Source organism: Acyrthosiphon pisum, chromosome A3 (assembly GCF_005508785.2).
Source record: "Acyrthosiphon pisum isolate AL4f chromosome A3, pea_aphid_22Mar2018_4r6ur, whole genome shotgun sequence".
Lineage (NCBI taxonomy): Eukaryota > Metazoa > Arthropoda > Insecta > Hemiptera > Aphididae > Acyrthosiphon > Acyrthosiphon pisum.
This window is the reverse complement of record NC_042496.1, coordinates 6,453,619-6,475,443: the sequence shown is the minus strand read 5'-3', so window position 1 is coordinate 6,475,443 and position 21,825 is coordinate 6,453,619. Positions and strand designations below refer to the sequence as shown.

Sequence of the window (21,825 nt, the reverse complement as noted above, 5' to 3'; positions counted from 1 at the left end):
GGATGCATTTAAAACTAATGAAAATTGTATCCGTCTTAAAGAACTAGGTAACTACATATAATTATATAACATATATTTAACTATAATATTATTATTACTATTTTTTTTTAAAGAAAAATAGTAATTTTCGAAGAGAAACGCGGTTTCAAAGGCCATTTTACGACAAAATGTATTGAAATTACATAAATAGGTACCTATTACTCCACATTTGATTTACATTTGTAACAGTAGATTACTAGATTAGATCTTAGAATTAGTATTATATATTTTCTTGAGAAGGTTTTCTGTTAATGAGAAATCAAGAGTTGATCGGACGTTGCATGGGTCAAGAGATTTTTACATATGACAGCAGACAGGAAATAGACATAATATTGTATTACAAGTTGATATTTATAGGTACATAGTAATATTATAAAGAACAGTTTAGAATGTTTGGACTTTACCTGAATTTACTTCTATAATAGATTAATACGTCCATTCCTCATTAATTATAGTCAGAAAATGATTAGGTAGGTAGGTATCTTGCATATTTTAATATTTAGGATTTTTTCAATTTTATTTATACTTACGTGTAAATTTGTTAACATTTTTTTATTCATTTTTAAAAATAGTGTACACATATTTTAAGTTATAAATAATAGATAAAATTAATATTTCATTGGTTTTGATTTTTGAATGTTATTACTTATTGGTAAAAATAAAGGATTTCATAAATTCTGATTTGTATATAAAATATTATATCTCTTTTGATTATATTTATAAATATAATACATCGAATATCATGTATCATATTATTATGGTATAAGCTATAATAGATACATACGTTTTGACTTTGAAAGTTTGAAAAAATACTTAATAAAAATTACTACAGTAACCAACTATTAATTATTCTCAATAAAATTGATTTGTTCCCCGCTTTTATTTTATTTATTTTTAAAAGATATATTAACCTGTAACCAAAATCTTTGAAGTATGGTGTGAACCAAGTGATATGAAAATACTAATAATAACTGTCATATATACTAAGTACCTATACTAATAAAAAAAAACATAAAATGTTTGATTTTAATCCTGAAACTAATTCATTAAGCTTAATACGAAATATAAAATTTGCCAAGTTTATTGTGATGTATCTATACCTATTACTGACTAGACTGACTACTGTATATTTTATTATGCAATATTTAGTAAATCAAAATGAAACAGTAGTTACAAAACATAAACAGTTACATGAATAATTACGAGTTATTATTTTTAAAACAAAAGATGTTAGGAAGAACATCCTTATAAGTAGGTACAGCCATAATTGCGTGACCAATAGTGTACGAGTCAATTATCTTTAATAAATTTAGAACTCCTGCAGTTTATACAAAATATGATCTATGAATCTGCTTTCTTTTATATCTAATTAGTAAAATTATATGCGAAGGTTTTTTCGGCTTTTAGTAGATTAATATTGATATTATTTAACTTATTATTATAAACTATTAACAGTTAACACATTTTGGAAACAATACTTTAATTGTATTTAGTTGGTTATACCTACAGGCAAAACTGCAGGTATTGCTATGTAGGTAGCTTGTTAGGGAGTTCTCTCGTCTTTAACGCAGTACCTACCTACCAATATTGTTGCATATTATATGACGTGTTGTCCGTGCCCACTAAGAGCTGGTTACTATGATACCTACTCTGTTAGGTTTTACCTAAATATGAAACAACTAATTATTTCACACCATAGACAGTATGTATAACTTTCTCATTTTTATAAAACTTTATAAATATGATTGAATAATTTTTAGTTTTAATTTACACAACATAAAATAAACGAACCTTGATGATGGTTTTCAAAGATTTTGATTTGAAAATCATTTAACTAATTTCATTTTTATGTAAAAAAAATTTTATTTTACAAAAAAAAAAAACAATTAGTTTAATATCCAAATGGTTAAACGCAGGTAATTTATACTTAAAAGTTTAAGAGGACATCATACCACAAATTTCATGTCGTAGTATTAAAACGTCCATACAAGAATTAGTAATAATACTCGTTCTACAGTTGTTTTAGTCGTTTGCACTCGTTGCAAGATTTCGTTTTTAGTGAGACATCCTCTTAATGACTTAAAATATCAACTAAAAATATTATAACAACTTATTCAAATACGTAATAATGATAATCACGAATCAGTCTCCACTAACTTCAAAATTATCATGGCGGCTAATCTACTAAAAAATTTTAATATAATATGTAAATCCATCCCAATGCTCAATGTTTCTGAGGGTGATTTAAATTAAAAAATTAAAAAATGATGAATGACGTGTTTATATTAATAATAATGATAGAAATGTAGAAATGTTAATAAGTATGGAGTCAAAATATGTACAGTAGAACCTCTATTATCCAAACCTCCGTTATACGAACCATCTATTATCCAAACTACAGTTAGCGTTTTCGAACGCTCTTCTAATCCGAACGTTTACTAGACTTATAGCTGTAGAAAAGCGCTTCGTAGTCAGCCGTCAAATGAAAATGGATAATCTTGTCAAAAAAATATCATAAAAATATTATGTTCCTATATGACCTATGTACCTACGTACTGATTGTGTATTTCTAAATGAACACAATGTAATTATAATATAGGTATCTAATAATAATATATACAATGGTATGTACTATGTATATAATTGTATGTTTAAAAAAATCTTTTTATACAATTTATAGTATCCAACTTTCGCGATTAGTCCGGATAATCGAGGTTCTACTGTACTCATTGAACAAATTACAATACTATAGAAATGTTTACCATATTATTATAACAAAAGATTTTTCCAAATTCCTTATTTATTTTATTTTGCTGTCCTTTAGAATTCAATAATTTAAGACATTTTAAATTATCATAATGATTGTAAAATATGTAGTATATTATTAAAAATAGTTACAATTCGTTATTCAAGATGTGTATGAGTTATTATTATTTGTTAAATTTTGGTAAATACATACGATATTCTTTATGTAAATGGCACATATAAAGTATGTAATCTATAAACTATAAATTATAAACTAAAATATGCAACTCTTTACATATTAACTCAATGGGAAAAACAAACAATAAAAAAATCTACCATTAAAAGCCACGATCAACTAATGGCCAGATCCTCCCATTAATCTTATTACAGACATGAAGAAACCATGATCACTGAACTTAAAATGTATTTATTTATCTGTAGTATAGGTAGATGTTCATACTATATAAACAGTATTAATCACTTCTTTAAAAAATACAGCGAATTTATTATATTGAAAATTATTAATATTTTATTTTAAAAAGTATAATTTATTATTCGACATTTGAACATTTCAAGTACTTGAAAATCTATACTGTAAATTATATTCGTATTTTTTACAAAAGTATAAAACAATATTATTTAGGTGTACTCTTATAATATTTTAAACATATATGTTAAATGTTTATATAAATAATAAGTAGTTTTCGTTGTACTATATTATATTGAGCAATTATTATTTCCATCGATTAAAATAGTTATTAAACAATGTACATTTAAATGTAGGTACAAATGTACAATATTACAAAAAAATGTATAAAATTTAAAATGTAAATAATAAGACATTTATATTACAAAAGTAGGTACGTATAAAGAATAAAGATAATATAAATATTACACAATCAATACTTCTAACTTCTGCACACATTCTACCCTTAAAATTGTAACACATAATATTAAAATATTATAAAATAGATACATAGTATAGCATATTATATGCGTCGTGCATATTTTTCAAAAATATCGACACCATACTTAGGTCACAGATAACGTAGTTTGGCAAAAAATAATAAATATACAGTAGAAGCTATAAATTCAACACTATTAAAGCAGTATTTCATTTAATTTAAAATGCGCTGATTTTATTTTAATTCATTAATGTTATTATTAAATTAATTTTAATATAATATTCAGATATTCTGACTTCAAATTATTATGGTCATAGCCCATAAGTACCTACTAGTAATACAATTAATTCTAGTTGATGATATTTCTTGAGGTAGCCTTGTAATTAATAATCCAATTAATAAGTTAAAAGTCAATATTCAATTTGTTTAAACTTACTCTATACATGAATTCATGTATTTAATTATTAATTTATAATATAATATTATTAAGACGTGTACCGGGTAAAATAATACCAATATAAATAAAAATGAGTGATAAAAGATTAAAATGTTGAATATTTAAATACGTATCTAATAACTGGTATATATAAATATATAATACATTTATATCCTATTACGAGGACTTGGTTTTAGCCAATTTATGTTTACACAACGTTATGTAATGTAAAAGTAGAAAATTTCATATTATAACATTATGTTCGGATTCAATTCATATTGATGTGCGAATAATGAGTAAGTATAGATAAAACGCCCTTCTAAATGAATATTATAATTTTAGTCATTCGTAGAATTTTGTTTACTTTTTTTATAATATTATGTCAAATAACTTTTAATCTAAGACAAGTCAAGGGTTGCTATAGATTTTTAAAATTTAGTAAACCTGTGTCGTGATTAAATCTACATAAACTATACAAATGTTACTGTTGAACTATTTTATCTAGATTTTTTTTTTATTTCTTATATATCTCAATACTTGCATGCGTGATACTTATGTCGAACAGTTTTCTGCAACTTTGAAATTTTATATGTTTACTGATGAACTCATACATTTGAATTTTAAAAAGTACTATCCTGATAGAGTGATCAAATTTGTTGACGATTTAAGATTTCTGAATTTTATTATTTATTACGTCCTCATAGGCTCATAGTATATAAAATAGATACGCACAGCGTTGACCTATTTTTGTATATTCTGCAGTTTGCATTGAAGTAAGCGAATTCTGCACACACATCACGAAGCATAAATATACGAGTATTGCGATGACTACTTATTATTACTATCACGATAAAATTAAAAATAAAAATCAACTTGTATAATGGTACCTAATAATAATTCACTATTATTCATCTAACAAAGTTATGCTGATCAAATTTATGTTTTTTATCTTCAAATATTTGAAGCAAACTTCATATTATTAGTTTTAATAATAAATTACTGTATATTATAAATTATAATAATATATATTATACTTAAAACATAAAACTTTGATACAAAAGCACAAATCATTGCATACTTATTGGTTTTTGGTTTTAAGTTTTTAACTTATAATCCGTGTACCTAATTAAACGTTTTACTAAACTTTGATTGGTCAATTCAGAACTAACACTTTGAAGTACGACATAAATTCCAAATATATAAGTTATATTATATATTTATAAAAATGTGATAACATCGAAATATAGGAACGTCTTCACTATATTATTTTTTATATTACTCGATTAATTTCAGGGATTTTTTGAAAAATATTAGGTCCTATCAATATTTCTTCGTGTTGACATGCTTGTATGATGGGTAAGTCTTACATGATTGTCAGACAGGGATCACCCCTAAGAGTAATACATAAGAGAAAAATTCAAAAATGACTACATTTTGGGGACTGCTGCCCACAGTACCTGTTCTGTCACTGGACGCAAATACGCAATCGCCATATATATATAATAACAATATGATTATATCACACATCGTGATCGTTATTCGTCGATTTCAGCCGCGTTATCGTTAGACGACATATGCTGATGCCATTTATCCTTGATCATGTCCGAAGCCTTTTCCGCAATCATTATGGTCGGTGCGTTCGTGTTTCCCCGGACAATAGTCGGCATGATGGAAGCGTCCACCACCCTGAGACCCTCGACACCGTGCACGCGCAGTTCCGGGTCGACGACAGCTTCTTCGTCCTGTTCCGGTCCCATCTTGCACGTGCCCACCGGATGGTATATGGTGGCCGTGTACTCGGTGGCCACACACGCCCAGTACTTGTCCGAGCCGAATTTGTATGCCTTGCATGCCTTTGCCGGCACATCCACTAGTTCCGCCCCCGCTTTGCGCATTGACGCCGTGTTCACCAGGTTCGCTCCGATTTTCATGCCTGCACATATTATATATACCACGCGCACGCGACGACACGATATACATAAAATTATAATTAACATAATAATTGATAACACGCACTGCAAATATATTATATTATGCACGCTGGGGAGGGGCATCTGGTTTTTTGTAAAGGTTTTTTTAACAATAGGTAGTACAAGTAATAACTTTAAAAGCCGACTATACTTACTAATTTGCCTTATCGAAAAGGAATTAATTTATGTACTTTTAAAAAATAGTACAAAATATTTAATCTTCTAAGGTTATTGTATTTATTTTTATTTAAGTGGCAGTAGATGTTATAATTTATTAAGACCAATAATTTACAAGAAATTAAAATAGTACTTGTATATTAGCTATTATGCTAGTTATTTTTTTTAATGTTTTGATAATGATTTTCATAATAAATTGATTCTACTATTTTTCTTATTACCTACCTACCTGAAATGTATTGTGTAACGAGAAATTATTTATTACACATAATATTGTGGAGTTTGGTAATTTATTATAAAGCATGATGATTCGATAGGAGATGACAATACATTTTTGAAATTTGATAATTTTATTACCTATAATATTACACACATAAACGCACATGTGGATATGTACATTGTACACAAGTCAACTGGATACTATTAACCTGAATTTAACGTTAGAAACTATAGTCATTAAGCTAGTACAAATCACCGTTTAAGAGGATGAACATAACATGCCCAAATTGTTACTATTACATTGGTTAAAAACACTATGTCGGTTGCCTAAAACGTTACGTAATTGCTAATGAGTAATTATCTCAGCGAATGTTCAGTTTCGCAAATGTTTCGATTAAACACATCTATATGGTAATATTATGCTACATAAATAAATAACAGTAAATTATTTAAAAATTTACATTTACGTCTATTACTTCATTGGGTGGTTAAAAGGAAAATACTTTTTTAAAACTGCGTTAAGACGAATGTAAATAATAGCAATATGAACTAAATTATCTTTTAATCGTAGTTCACACATTTTATGTTTTAATCTACCTGTATGAATATGTAGAATAGATTGTGGAAACTATATAATAATTAATTGATTTGTTTTTATTTTTTATTTTGAGTAATTTATGACAAACTTAGTTTCATTTCTTCTGTAGCAAAATATCATTCGGTATATCTAATTGTTTTGATTGATGTTAAATATTTAAATTTAAATTGACAGGAACCAGGGAAACATATTTAAATATAACTAAACTGTAATGAGCTTATGTATTAATTAGCGCTACAGTATTTATTTAATGGTGATCTATACCTCAATACAAAAACAATTTGGAAAATGTTACTTTTTTCGAACTAAGGTGTTCGCGACATACCTGTTGATGGCTTTTATAATACGAATTTTACGTTTTTTGGAGTGGAAGGATTTCCGAGTGAACTTCAAAACTAAGCTAAATAGTTTATGATAACGCCGAGTAACAATTTTTCCAAAAAAAATGTACAAAAATGTTTGTTCTAACTAGGAAAGGGTTTGAAAACAGTTTTTAAAACGGAGTTTATGTTAATTGGATTTTTAAAAGGAAGGAACATATTTTGACATCTCAAACTGCGCTATAGTATTTATTTAAATGGCAATCTATCCTAAAAAAATTGTAACTTTACTTGGTTATTCAATTTAATTTATATTATAAAGTAACTTTCACTTTAGTAACTTTTTTCTTAGCATTACTTAATTTAATCTAGTTTTCAAAAAATGGTTAATTTTCCCTGATTTTCTGATATTAATGTATCGATCAACTATTGTTATTTAAATATAAAAACTACTGTCGTATCATTGATTTATATTACAGTAGCAAGTAATTACATGACGTGCATTTTTTATTATTTTAACAGTATTGAGTTAATATTGTATAATGGTGTAAACATACAAAGTATAGCCAATACATTATTACATCAGGAAATTATTTTTTCTAACCAATAATTGAATAGTATTATGATTATCATGACTGAATGTAAAACATGTTCTACACTGTAGGTCGTTAAAAAATAAATATAACTTATGTGGTAGACCAGATTATTTGAAACGATTATATCTAGCTGTAAATTAGTTTTATATAATTTGTATGTTTCCATTCACTATTATTTTATAACTTATAGGTACCTAGTTATTTAGTTCTCGTTTATTGTATAATATTATTGTTCCAAAGGAAAACGAATGTTTAATAAAATAATTATACTAACTAGGTATATAATATCATTATACAACTATAATATCTTTATTTGAAAAAATATAGTTTTGAATAATTTATAATAATAGTGTTCAATATATAAATGTATAGATCAGTTGTTATAGACTGTCAAAAATGTCCGATGGTTGTCTTTGGATTTTAAAGTTTTATTATATCTATGGATAGGTAATACAATATGTATAATGTTTACATTACCTTCAACGAGTATATCAATATCGTTTCCTTTAGTAAAGAAACGTGGATAAATCAGTGGTTGACCCCAAATTGGATGAGTTTCGTTGAGTAATATGTATCCTCTACTTTTTGGCTTCAACAAAATCGGTCTCACGTTAATCGCTTCGTAATAAGAAACAGGAGACATACCGAATTTTGTGGCATTTGCAGGGTCGATAATCCAATCTTTCTCGTTGCCATTGTCAAATGCATAATTTATGTCCGGCAGATCCAGTGTATCTTCATATCTGCAAGTAATATTGTTCAATTAATAAAAAAAGTTAGTGTTAAAATAGTTTCCTACAGACGGACGAATAATGTGTTGCGTTTGTGTGCGCCGTATATAACAACAATACAATACAGTATGTTGTATAACATTAATAATTATTTACTGTAGTCAGCGTACTTAGTTTGAAGGAATACTCCACATTGTAATGGGCCAGTGGCCGCCAGAGGACCTTTTCTTTTTTTTTTGTACAAAACAGCGTCTTCCTTTTTCTCTTTGAGCGGCTTGTCAGTAGCTGTTTTTTTCACGCGAATTACAACACCGTCAGACGTAACGTGATCTTGTAGGTTCTTCCCAACGGCTAAGTTCTTCACAACTTTAATTTTCATCTTGTCCAAGTGTTTTTTAGGCCCGATACCGGAGAGCATCAGTATTTTTGGTGAATTTAGACTGCCGGCACTCAGAATCACCTCTTTTTTTGCGAACACCGTTCTAATTTTTTTCTTGTACAAAAACTCCACCCCAATAGCGCGTTTCTTTTCGATCAATATCCTAGTAACATGCGCGTCTGTTAGAACAGTTAGGTTTTTCCGTTTTTTTCTAATCGGTCTTATGAACGCTTTGTTAGTGCTCATTCGTTCGCCATGCCTAGCTGTCGATTGTAAATGAGTTACGCCTATTTGATTTTCGGCATTTACGTCTACATAATGCAAACCGATCTCTTGCCACGCCTAAAACGATAAAATAAATTATAAAAATAATTAATTTCAACGTTAAATCTATATCGCATCCCTAGAATATTGCTTGTATAATAATAATCACTTTATAAAATTAAATTGAATAACCACCCAAAATTATTACTCGTCACATTTTATTAAACTATTTGATAAATGCTATAAGTAGATAAAATTAAAATGTACAATATAGACACTATATGAATGTTAGCTAAATTTAATACATATCTAGATTCTCAGCAGAGCGATGAATGTATCAATTTTACAATTATGTAGGTATGTGTTTTTTTTCTGTTATCACTCATCGCCTTTCGGAGCGGTGAAAATGCTTAGAATTACAACTGATATCTTTTCTGGTAGAGAAGTGACTGAAGTTGGTAGTTTGGGTGGTAAAAAGGAAAAAATCCAAGTAATTTTTCAAATAACTAGAAAAAAAAACATAATTGAGAGGGGAACCGGGAATTTTTAGTAAATGTGGTTTTTGACAAAATCGCTTTTATCGTATAATTTGGTTGTAACTCAAAAACGAATAATTATTGTAGATATTCAAAATATTCACCAAATGTTAATATTGATACTGTTTTTGAGCTATTTATAGACATTTAACATTTTCTATTTTTAAAATTTTTTTAAACGTGGATTGTTTTTGGGGTGGATACAACTTTTTTTTTAACCAATTTTTGTAACTAATTTTGCGTAACACTGTCTATCAACATAAAAAAGCAAATCATTAAAAAAAATATATAATACAATATATTATTAAAAATTATTCTATAATTCTTAATTTATTGCACCATGCTACTAAATATTTTTCAAGGCACTATTGTACTCTAAAACATATTTATAATCCCTCGATTTTATTTTCTTAGCAGAAAAAAATATCGAGTAGTATGCTACATTTTACATTACTAAAAATGTTCACTTGGTCAAAAAGCTTAAAAACTAATACAAGGTGCTTCATAAATATTTCTTACTGAAATAAAATAATCTAAAAATATTCAAATACAATAATTATTTTATGTAAATTTGAAATTTGAAATTGGATGAAATTAGATATTTAAACGAAGGAGAACGATTCTAGTAATTTGGTTCTAATTCAAAAATATTATTCGTGGAATAATTGAAACATTTACGTATATGACTATATTTTACATAATATACAGGCCAAAATGTTCAAATAATTTTGGTTGGTTTTATGCTATTGCCTATCTATTCTACGAACCTATTCACTCCGTTAGGTAATTGGGTGTTGACTCAAAAGTTAATAACAATAATATATGATATAAATATATTAATTTATACTATCACAATAATTAAACATTAATTATATATTAAACGCGAAGTTTTCGGCAAAAAGTAATTCAATAACCTATACCGCGTATTACTAATGGTAAAATATAGCTATTACTTTAATAGCAATATAATTATATCATAAAATATACTTAGTTGGTACCTATATAGGCTTCGCTGAAAGTATTTTTTCGTATTCATTGAATTCAAATTTAACACATATAGGTACATTACAGTGATATACCTACTCAATGACGAGAAACACTTGACACCTATTGTACTGAAGAGTAGTTGAAAGTTACCTACCTATAATTTCCTCATTTTTTTATTTTGACAAATTTAAAAAATAATGCCTACTTATAATGCATCACGTTACATACGTATCTTTTATACCTTTATTAAAGCTACTGCCGTAGGGTCTACGTATGGAAACCATTCCACCGTAAGATATCCGCCTTTGCCATGAAACTTTTGGTTTTTTTTATAAACTTCTGGATCTTCATTATCCTCGGATTTTTTGAAATATTGAAGAACTTCTTCATACCCCCATCCTGAAAAAAATGTATTCGTAAAGTAGCTAAGTTTATATGTCACAAAAAAATTAAAGCCATATTAATTTATTTATTACTACATTAAACAAGATGTATATTACCAATAAGCCAAAAAAAAAATCAACATTTTTTTTAGGTACCTACCTAGTGAATTGTATATTTTAACATTATGACATTTGTATTATTAATAAAATGTTATTTATAACTTTTATACTAGAAAATATTTATAATTTTCTATATGTAGAGTAGTACTGCGGGAGTACTCCACAAAATGTTGTCCACAACTTCACTAATCTAAACTTTAAATGAAAATAAGTTATAAGTAATAACTAATGAACCGCTCATACGAAATTTAATTTTTCTAAATTGAAATACTCCAATATCTATTATCTATGTATAATGTACCAATATTGTATACTATTGTATATAAGTACATGTACTGTTATAATGATATTATATTCATATATTAAAACGTAAATACTTTTTTATCGTACCAAAGACTCCGCTTAGGTACATGTGTATCAGAGGGGAGGTTAAAAATAATATATGATGTTACGTATTAGTTTCAAACAGGTAAAATATTTCTTAAAGTATATTGAATATAAATTGTATGTCATGTTATATTTATACAGTCATTTGATAATGTACTTACCATCGTTTCCCATACGTTCCCATTCGTTATAATCATCCATGTTTCCTCGAGTATAAATCATATAGTTGATCGTACTTGACCCACCCATTACTTTGCCCCTAGCCCAATCACACATACCTCCTGGTCTGGACCTACACGTGTGTTCATCAGGCTGTGTTGTATAATTCCAATCGATCTTGCTCCCTAATTGTAAAGGTGCAAGACCTGGCACAGAAGAAAATTCTGGTTCCTCGATCCCGGCTTCAAGGAGTAATACCTATTGAAATGTGAAAACAACACTAGTTTGACATACAGCCTATAATAATTATTAATTATTTGATTTTGTTTGTGGGAATATTATATTCTCAGAATTAATAAGCAATGCGTTAAGAGAACTATAGGCTCCACCTGTCACCCTTCAAGAACAATTATGGAGACGCAACAGCACTACGATATTTAGGGGTAATTGCATCACTGATATTTTGTGGTCCTAACTCCTAGTATAATTCTATAAGACCAAACTATAATAATATAACGCGTAGGTGCCCACGCACACTACAGAACAAGTATAAGGTTAGGTTTCAGAAATGTGTACAATTCTTCATCCTTAAAAATCAAAGTGGGTAGTTCCTGACTCCTGTAAATGTAATAATTGAATGTAGCATAACTCAAAAGTACCTTCCAGTCTTTAATCTCCGACAATCTGTTTGCGACGACGCAGCCCGCAGATCCGGCACCTACTATCACGAAATCGTACTGATCGTCCACGGCTCTTTTTCGTCTCTTTTTCTGGAACACGGACATAAATGTTTCATCGAACAGATGTTGATAACCATCCAAAAAATGCAACTCGGTCCGAATATCCGTCGTGGCGGATTCAATTAGTACGTTTTTATCCTTCGGCGTCGGTGGTCCGTCAACGGTATACCCAAAGAGGTGCATGAGGAACCTGAGGAACACAAAGTTCTCCGTGTGGCAGGCCGACAGCGGCTTTCTGACCTGCATGCACATTTCGGTCGAGTCTTTGGGCGTAAACGGTGTGGGATAGTGTTTCGTCATAGTTTTCAGGAGTTTTGTTGATTTTTCCGACAATGATGGTCGAACGATGTGACGTTCGACTATATAGCTAGAATAACGCAAACGAAAAAAAGCAGGATAGTAATTAGTACCTAGGTATAAACACTCTGTGGTACGGTATAGGTGTCAAATGTACCTCATCATTGATTGAGTCAGTATGTCAATTAATATATTATGTGTTCAATTTGAATTCACAATACAATTTTGCTGATAATATTGCATTTACGATATAATTAATATTTAATTATTATAATTTTAAAATATTAAATTATGAGTCAGCGCAGAGCTATGAGAATAGGTTCGTGGTATAATGAATAGGAAATAGCATAAAATCAACCTAAATGTTTTGAACCTTTCATTCCTTTTACGTAAAAGTTTCAAGTCCGCTCTGATAATTATATTTAGATACAAAAAGTAACTAAAATCGTAATAATAACAACACATTAGGTATGACTTATGAGGAATTAAATTTTCAAAGATTGTAACCAAACGAAAATTATTATTGATATTTATAAAAAAAAAAATTATTGTCAAATATTTATAAATGGCTAGATAAGAGTCATTGTTTATTTTGAAAATTGAACCATGTATAGAAATCCTAATACAAACATTAAAGTGAAAATTTCAACTATTACGATTATTCATTTATGAATAATTATAACCAAATAAGAAAATCACAAATTTTGCCATAAACTGATTTTAGTTTATTCCAAACATTAAGAAAAAAGTACTTTTAACCCCCCCCCCCCCTATGTACCAACTAGATTCAATTTTCTACCAAAAATATATTTAAGTTCAAAACCATTTTTATTGTTACAAAAGGTGATGGCAGACAGTACAATCAGTACATTCGTTGCTCTGCTCAGAATTTAAATTAATAATAAAAACGATATTTAGTATTAAATCCAAATCTATTAAGAGTCAATGAGTAAAATAAAACTCGTACATTCCCAGCACACATTTCGATATTATATAATTTTGTCAATTCAAAATTGTACGCCCGGCTCAAATCGTTTGTTGTATAATATTCGAGAATATTCCAAATTATATTTTATTTCGTTACTGTTTTGACGTGTACAAAATATGTTTACATTGAATTGTTAAATCGCAATTTATTGTCTAAACTCTAAAGAATTTAGGTATCATCAACAACCATTGAACTGTGATCGTGTTCTTATAAACCAATATTCATCTAATGGCCAGTGGCCACCCGTGTCAAATTATATTCCTATATATTTTCCTCATTGCATAATTGGTTGTGTATCTAATAAATAGATAGAATTACAAAGAATACAACGTTTAACAGTATTTTTGCAACGTTTTTACGTTCAATTGCACATTTATACAGCAGTTTAATTTCTTCGTAGCCTACTTATTCAATAATAGGTGCATACATATATATTTCAAACAAATATTTACATTTGAGTTATTTTTTTCATATACTTAGACATGGTGTAAAACTATTTGAAAATACGTAATTAATAGTGATAAATAATAGTGATTCTAATAGGGATTATGAAAATGTGTTTAAACGATTTAATTGGATACAATTACTGAAATATGAAATGTTTAATAATTTTTTTAATTTACCTAGAATCATGAAAAATTGTGCGATCTTGTAAATCAAAACTTAAAATTCGTAATTATCTTACAATTTTAACAGGAGTATTTTAGAGCCAAGTTATACAGAAGTAAAAAATATACTCGTATTCATCAATAAATTATGTGAATTAAATTAGAAGCTGATGAACACACCATTACCGTATTTATATTCTATTATTATAATATAATTTTGTGTATATTTATTTCATTAGTTCTGTAATATCACGTAGTTCCGCTATATATAACAAAATGTATAGTAATAATCGGTTGGCTGACTAGTTTCATCGGTTGCTACGTGTATTGTTACCAGGTTATCGGTATGTAAAAATATATTATTATAATATTATAATATTCATACCTATATTATGTCTATATATATATAGAAATTATCGAAAACTGTTGTATTATTCCCACAAATATTTTTTCCTTATTTTTTGTTAGGTTGTTACTTGTTCCAATTATTTTAAAATGGACTGATATTTTTTAATTCTTACTTTCCGAAGGAAATTTTCTAGATCCAAATTCCTAGGTATCAGCAACTTATCATAGTTATAGCATTTTTTTGAACTCAAAAAAAATGAAAAAAAATCTTTATTTAAAAAAACACGTATCATTGTAAAACCAATACATTCATCGATCCCATTCAAATCCGTACATCGTGTTTAAACTACCATATTTCACTTAAAACCTATTTAGTTAAAATAGTCTAAAAAGAAACCTTATTCCTAAAGATATATTTATAGACTTTTTATATATTTTCATAACAATTATATTTTTATGATTGTTTCATTTAAATTATATACATTTTATAAATTTAAATCAACATGTATCTTGATTCAAACATAATAGGTTTTGAACTGTACTTATAAATAACTGTCATAAGTAAATTATTTATTACATACCTATTGGTAATTAGATTTGTATCGTCGATAGTATTGAAATGTTTCACTAGAATAATTATTTAATTTGTCACATAACATAAAATAATTTATTTTTAAAAAAGTAAAGAACTAAACACTACAAAATTAAAAATTAAACATTCCTCGTGATCCGCTCGATATAGATTGATCATTTTTGTATTGCTGAGCCAAGCGTGATATTTTTTTCCCTCCAAGTGTCAATAACATTCACGATAAAACCAACAAACGATAATTGACTCCTATCACAGGCTATGATTCATAGCCACATAGTTACGTGCTCTAGTATTGACAAAAACTAAATTGTATATTACAATGTTTGTTAACCAAAACCAACATCAAACTATCAATCATGGAGTAAAAACTTCTAAATTTCTTACATTAAAAAAACATGATTTATTGGCTAAAATACAGCATTTCTTAAATTTAAATTTAAAAATCGTATAATACTATAATATATATTGTATTTATGTTATATTATATATAATATTAAAGTATAGTGGAACTTGTAAGTATGATAAATTGTACCTATAGTAACAAGTAACAACTAATAATCTACCAACGATCAACATTTTTAAACTCACAGAATAAATTTACAATTATAAAATTGAGTTTTACTTTAACAATTTGAAATCTAAAAAATGTATATGATAAAAAAAGAAAAGAATTTAGAGTAGTCTACATAATACATATTTTTACTTCCCCATACGAATTAAAAGCCACATAATGTGTTAGCAGTGAAAATTTGCTGTGAAACATTATATATTTATATATTATTTATTTAATATAAGGCTTCAAATACAAAAGTTTATTAGCCTACAATGGTTTACAGGTCTAGAGGGAGTTAGTTTTTTTACATTAATAATTTATAAATATAATTTAAATGGTAATAGTTAAAGTGTGGCGTCGTTGATCCATTGTCTTATATGTTCGTTGATGAAATTTGTTATGATTTTTTCTTGTCCTGGTCCGAGTGCATCTTTGAGTGAGGTAGTGTTTATGTTTGCTTTTGTTAAAAAAACCTTTTTTAAGTCGTTATTAAATAAAATTATTTGTATACAATTATTATTTGTATGTTTTATTAATTATTGTTACATATTATGGTATTTTAATAATAATATAATAATGTATATTATGTAAGCATTTTGCGTGGAAACAAGTTGAAATATTTTTAGCAGGTTGTAATTAGATTTTTATTACTCCTTAAATATTTTATGAAATTGTACAAGTAATATAATATAATATTTATAATGTGTATTCAATTTAGGTCTTATTTATTTAATATTATATTTCTGTAGGTACCTACTGTATATTTAACAGTCACGAGTCATTGAGATATTTTTGGGTTTTTTTTTCTTATTCTTTTTAAAAGTGTACCTATTATTACTAAACGGATAAAAAATAAACCAAACTATTAACTGTACAATATTTGGTAAATATCACAAATAGTAAAAAAATATTGCACAATGTTTTATATTGCGTCAGTAAATATTTAGCAATATATTTGAATTCATTTTTTTTGTTTTTCATTATTTTATAATAAATAAGTTTTAAAATATTAAAACATTTCAATAAATATATTGAGTTAAGGGCATTTGAACACCATTCTCCAAAAATATTATGCATTTATATTTTATAACAACGGTTATCTATATTATAGGTACTAATGATAATATTTATGAAGATTCGTTCAAAAAAAAATGTTATTTTATGTTTGAATTTTAAATTTGAATCTGAATGTATCATTCGATAAAACCAGCATATCTTTAAAGAAAATTTAGAAATTATTTTCTTTTACATATATTAAAGAAATATATATGTGTTAACCACACTCATCTAGTCATCTAGATCAATAAAAATAAATAAAACAAATAGTTGCACTTAGCTCAGACTTGACCTAGGAGTTTTGCTTCAATGAATATCGATAGTAAGTGTCGATATAGTTGAACAATTATTGTGGTGAGCCACACATAGAATGCCGACTGGTAAATTATAGATGTAGTAAATAGCCTTGATTAAAAAGTCGAAAATCCCTTAAAGGATAAAATTCAAAACTATATTATGATGTGTCTGCAATGTATGACCTTCGGGAGAAACTTTAACAGAAATAACTGCGTGATCTTTGACACGCAAACTAACACCTATACCAGCTTAATATTGCCGATCTAAATATTATAATATTATCTGTAGTCTATACCTACAAAATATATAAAATAAAAAGAATAATATCTTCAAAAGCAATATGCACAAACATTGGCTTTTATAAATACTTTTTTTTATAAAACTGGTTTGGATTCGTTTGCAAAAATAATTACAATTATAATCTTGGTGGTTAATTTAATTGTTCTTATTTTCAGAATTTAAACTTTAATAGGTAGGTGTATCTAAGTATTACGTACGCACAATCTTAATTGAATTCTTCAACGATAATACAATATTATAAACCTCTAATCAGAATTAATGAAAAAAAAACACGATTCATTATCCATTATGTAGGTTTAATTATTATTACATATTTTACATTCTAAAATGTAATATCTATTTTATTCATTTTACTACATGTTTGTATTAAATTCTGGTTGAAGCTAACCGCCAAAAATAAATTACATTAACAATGAGTTATTATATTTCTTTTCGTTTGATAAAAAAAAAGTTCTTAACAATTTCAAAATAAGTTATAGATGCTTATAATCCATCTATATAGAAAAAAAAACAAATAATAGGTATAGATAGCACTAAGTTACGTAGTTCAACGTTTAACTGAATAGTAAATTTTTTAAATTTCCTACCAACCTTTCTGTAAATTTAAAAAAATACGGGAGAATGTTTTTACACAAAAACTATTAGGTAAAAAAAAGTGTTTGTTAGTTCCTCACAGTAAAAAAATGATTATGTTTAGAGCTTGAAAGTTGCAAGACCTAAAAAAGGAAAAATATGCACGAAAAAATTCAAAATTATTCAAAATTCCAAAAAAAAAACATTTTATGTCGCTATTAATTTGCACTAAAAGATATGTAGATAAAATATGAAAAAAATCAATTTTTTACATTTTAAATATGGCATTTCAATATTTTATTAAACTGAAAAATAGTTTAAAAATATAGTCGAAAAGATAGTACATCAAGATATTAATGCGATATAGGTTAAGTGCACATCGCAGCCATCGTCATTAAATTAATAGTCAAGGTAGGTATAAAAATAAATAACTACATTAAAATATAATATTGAGTTTGATATTAAAATACACAGCTTTTTTTAGAAAATATTAAGCATGCATAATACTGAAAAACAAGAAATATACAAATTTTTCTTAAAACTGAACAAATATAAATTTTTGATTTTTAAACTTACCATAATATAATATAGCTCAGATTTTCTATCTTGGTCTGCTATAATTCAAAAGGAAATAGAATAATATGCAACTCCTACAACTTCCGAGCAGCCTCACGTTATATTAGTTCCTATACTACCTGATAGTGTGTCTGTTATTATATCTTATATATATTTCTTCTGTCCATGTGTAAGTACTCAAACTCCTCCTAAACGGCTGCACCGACATTTTTTGTGGGTGCTTAAGTAGGCCCAACCCGATAAAGTGCTCAAAGAGGGATTTCGAGATTTACGATAGATATTTTGTTTATGAATGGAAAAATAATTAGTAAAAAGTAGTATTTATTTATTATTGGTTTCCATTGGTTATTCGGGCAGATGAGGTACAAGCATGTATGAAATTTAATTTTCACACATTGCTTCCTTACTGCAGTAAGTTACACTCAAAATGTGTGTCATAATTTTTCATAATTTTCTTAAGAGTTGTAATTATTTATGGACAACGAAGTGCGCGGGATCAGCTAGTATATTATAATATAATAAATTGTTATATTTTAAATTGTATATAATATAATATGTAATCAAACTGATGATAATGTCTAAGAAAAACACTACACACTATTATATTTTAATAACCACAGAAAAACGATCGGTATAAGATTAGTGTACGATTGTCGATTGATGTATAAGAACTAACATTATTTTTTTTCTGTGTAGGAACTTACACATCTCATTTTTATACTTGTGGAGGAATCTGTAAAATGATTTTATATTTTTATAATACATCGTAATTTTAATTAGAATTATTTAAACACTTCATATCCATGCATTATGAAGTAAATATTTAAAGATTTAATACATTTTTATATTACATGTACTTTCACAATTGATTTTAATATGACGAAGCACCACATTTTCTTGTATAATAAATTTCAACTTTCGTATTACAATACTGCGAGTGTGGTGTAAAAGTATTATAATAATTACGACTATTCGTGCATGCATAAAATAAGACCAAATACTTATATTATATAATTATACAAAATGGCATTTGTACGTTTATTCAAACATAAAAATAGGTTAATATTAATTTGTAAATAAATAATTTTAAAAGAAGATATCGTAATATGCCGTACTTTTTTGTTGTTGTATATCTCAAGTCAAACTTAAAGTTAATAAAAACTTACAAATTACAATTTAAATAGATTGTTGGAATGGTGCCCAAAAATTAACGTTTCATCATTATGTGCCTATTATAGTCTATACCGTTTTGTTATTGTTATGACGAAATGTATTTAAAGGAAAAACGAAAATCTAGGACGTATTACACTGAACTCATTTGTTTCGGTCCGATGATCATCCTGGACCCGAATTGTTTTTAATCATTATTTATTGTTTATACGAATGTACACAACGTGATATAGTTTTCTCCCGGCCCCCGCGTGCGTTGAGAAACACCAAACTCTTCAAAATGTCCACGAATAACTATGACAATTTAGTGATATTATTATTATATTTATAAATAGTTATTTACTTAATACATAACATGGCATTAGGATCCGGTTTCAAATTAATGAATCGATGAACTTTAACTACAAAGATTCAGTGTATCAATGTTGCGCCCAAACTTTTTTACTGAGAGGACAATGATTAACAATAGTATAAGAGTAATACTAATTAATGACTGTACGTATAATATTGCGTGATAATTTGAGTATAATATTAGTATTAAAATGTATAGTATACATTACAGTCGTAGATTAACAATAAATCAAAACTTAAGGGATATCAACGAATTCCAAATAATACGTTTTTCATATTATGAAATATTACTTAATATTATTTAGATACTATTAATAAATTTATAAATGTATTATTATTTATTTAATATAGAAAATAAAAATAAAAAGTGGGTAAGTGGATATCGATCTGATATACAATAGGTAACAAGTGGGTAAAGTTCAATGATATAATATATTAATATCAATGTATAAGAAAAACGATTCTGAGCAGAGACGGTTTGTCAGTCTGAATATTTTAAATTGTTATTATTTATTATAGCCTGTAAGTTGAAGTAATATTATATTATTATTATTTTTTATTCGTTTCTATGGTGATATACAAAGCGTTAGAAATTAAAATCCCCTCTTGAACGGTTTTTCGTAATTTGTCGGTGGTTTTTCCCGTGCCATTAAATAACTATTGAGAAAATCAAAAAATTACCTTTCTAAAGTACCATATTGATCTAATTTTCTAAAAAATAAGATGCTATTTGTTAGAATTGAAGAACTCCTTCTGGTAAAATATTTGTATACAGGATAACAAATTTAAAAAATGAACACCATTGTAAAACCACTAGCTACCTCGCTCCACTTAGAATATAAAATAAATATTATAAGTATAATAAATGTATAATATATTATTGATATTTATTTTATTCTCTATAGTAAATAGAACCATCATTTTTCAAGAAATTTGAAGGGTGAAAATCAATGCTGGGCATTGACTAGTTAGTTTTGAGTCTTCGTTAATTTAGCTAGGTACCTACCTACTAACTTAACATCATTATTGTTTTTTACCAACGTGAAATCAACAAATTAAATCTTAATTTTAAGAAGGTAAGTTAATTAATTTAGTTTTGTTAAAAATTTTATTTTATTTTATTTTATTTTATATTTCAATCGATTTTGTTTTCTTGTCAAAAATTATTTCAGCTAATGTTTAGTGTGAATTGCTAAGTTGAAATTAAATTTATAAGTATCAACAAATAGTAATCACAAAACCATAGACAAAACCAGTGTTAAAAATATACTATAGTTTAATTACTTTCGAAGACTGACATTATTCGAAAACTATATACCTATTACCTATTGTACCTATTGTAATGGGCAATACTATGGAATTCGTGTTTAATGGTGTCTAGTGTATACTTTAGGTAAAATGTCTAATGAATCATAATATTATATA

The 21,825-nt window shown here is 27.0% G+C and overlaps 1 protein-coding gene across 2 annotated transcripts; it reads right to left on the bottom strand.

Annotated features, from left to right (window-relative positions):
- Positions 1-5,124: 5,124 nt before the first annotated feature.
- On the bottom strand, positions 5,125-15,640 carry LOC107884760 (glucose dehydrogenase [FAD, quinone]-like). Of its 2 annotated transcripts, XM_016807547.2 has the most exons (7): positions 15,514-15,640; positions 12,611-13,058; positions 11,954-12,209; positions 11,144-11,301; positions 8,907-9,457; positions 8,483-8,748; positions 5,125-6,058 (listed from the first exon to the last, which is right to left on the bottom strand). In XM_016807547.2, the coding sequence occupies exons 2-7, from the start codon at positions 12,989-12,991 to the stop codon at positions 5,661-5,663; spliced, it is 2,010 nt and encodes a 669-aa protein (XP_016663036.1). In that variant the 5' UTR covers positions 12,992-13,058; positions 15,514-15,640; the 3' UTR covers positions 5,125-5,660. The 2 variants fall into 2 exon arrangements, with proteins under 2 accessions (XP_016663036.1, XP_029347241.1); XM_029491381.1 differs by lacking the exon at positions 15,514-15,640 and having other exon boundaries at positions 12,611-13,126.
- Positions 15,641-21,825: the final 6,185 nt, after the last annotated feature.

What these genes read in the sequence shown, in the direction of transcription:
- LOC107884760 (XM_016807547.2), bottom strand. Translation starts at nt 12,991, where the DNA reads ATGACGAAACACTATCCCACACCGTTTACGCCCAAAGACTCGACCGAA. An exon ending in CGGCAGTAGCTTTAATAAAG is followed by an intron (nt 9,458 to 11,143) that starts GTATAAAAGATA and finishes TTATCGTTTTAG; the next exon opens with GCGTGGCAAGAGATCGGTTT. An exon ending in GGAGTATTCCTTCAAACTAA is followed by an intron (nt 8,749 to 8,906) that starts GTACGCTGACTA and finishes TATTACTTGCAG; the next exon opens with ATATGAAGATACACTGGATC.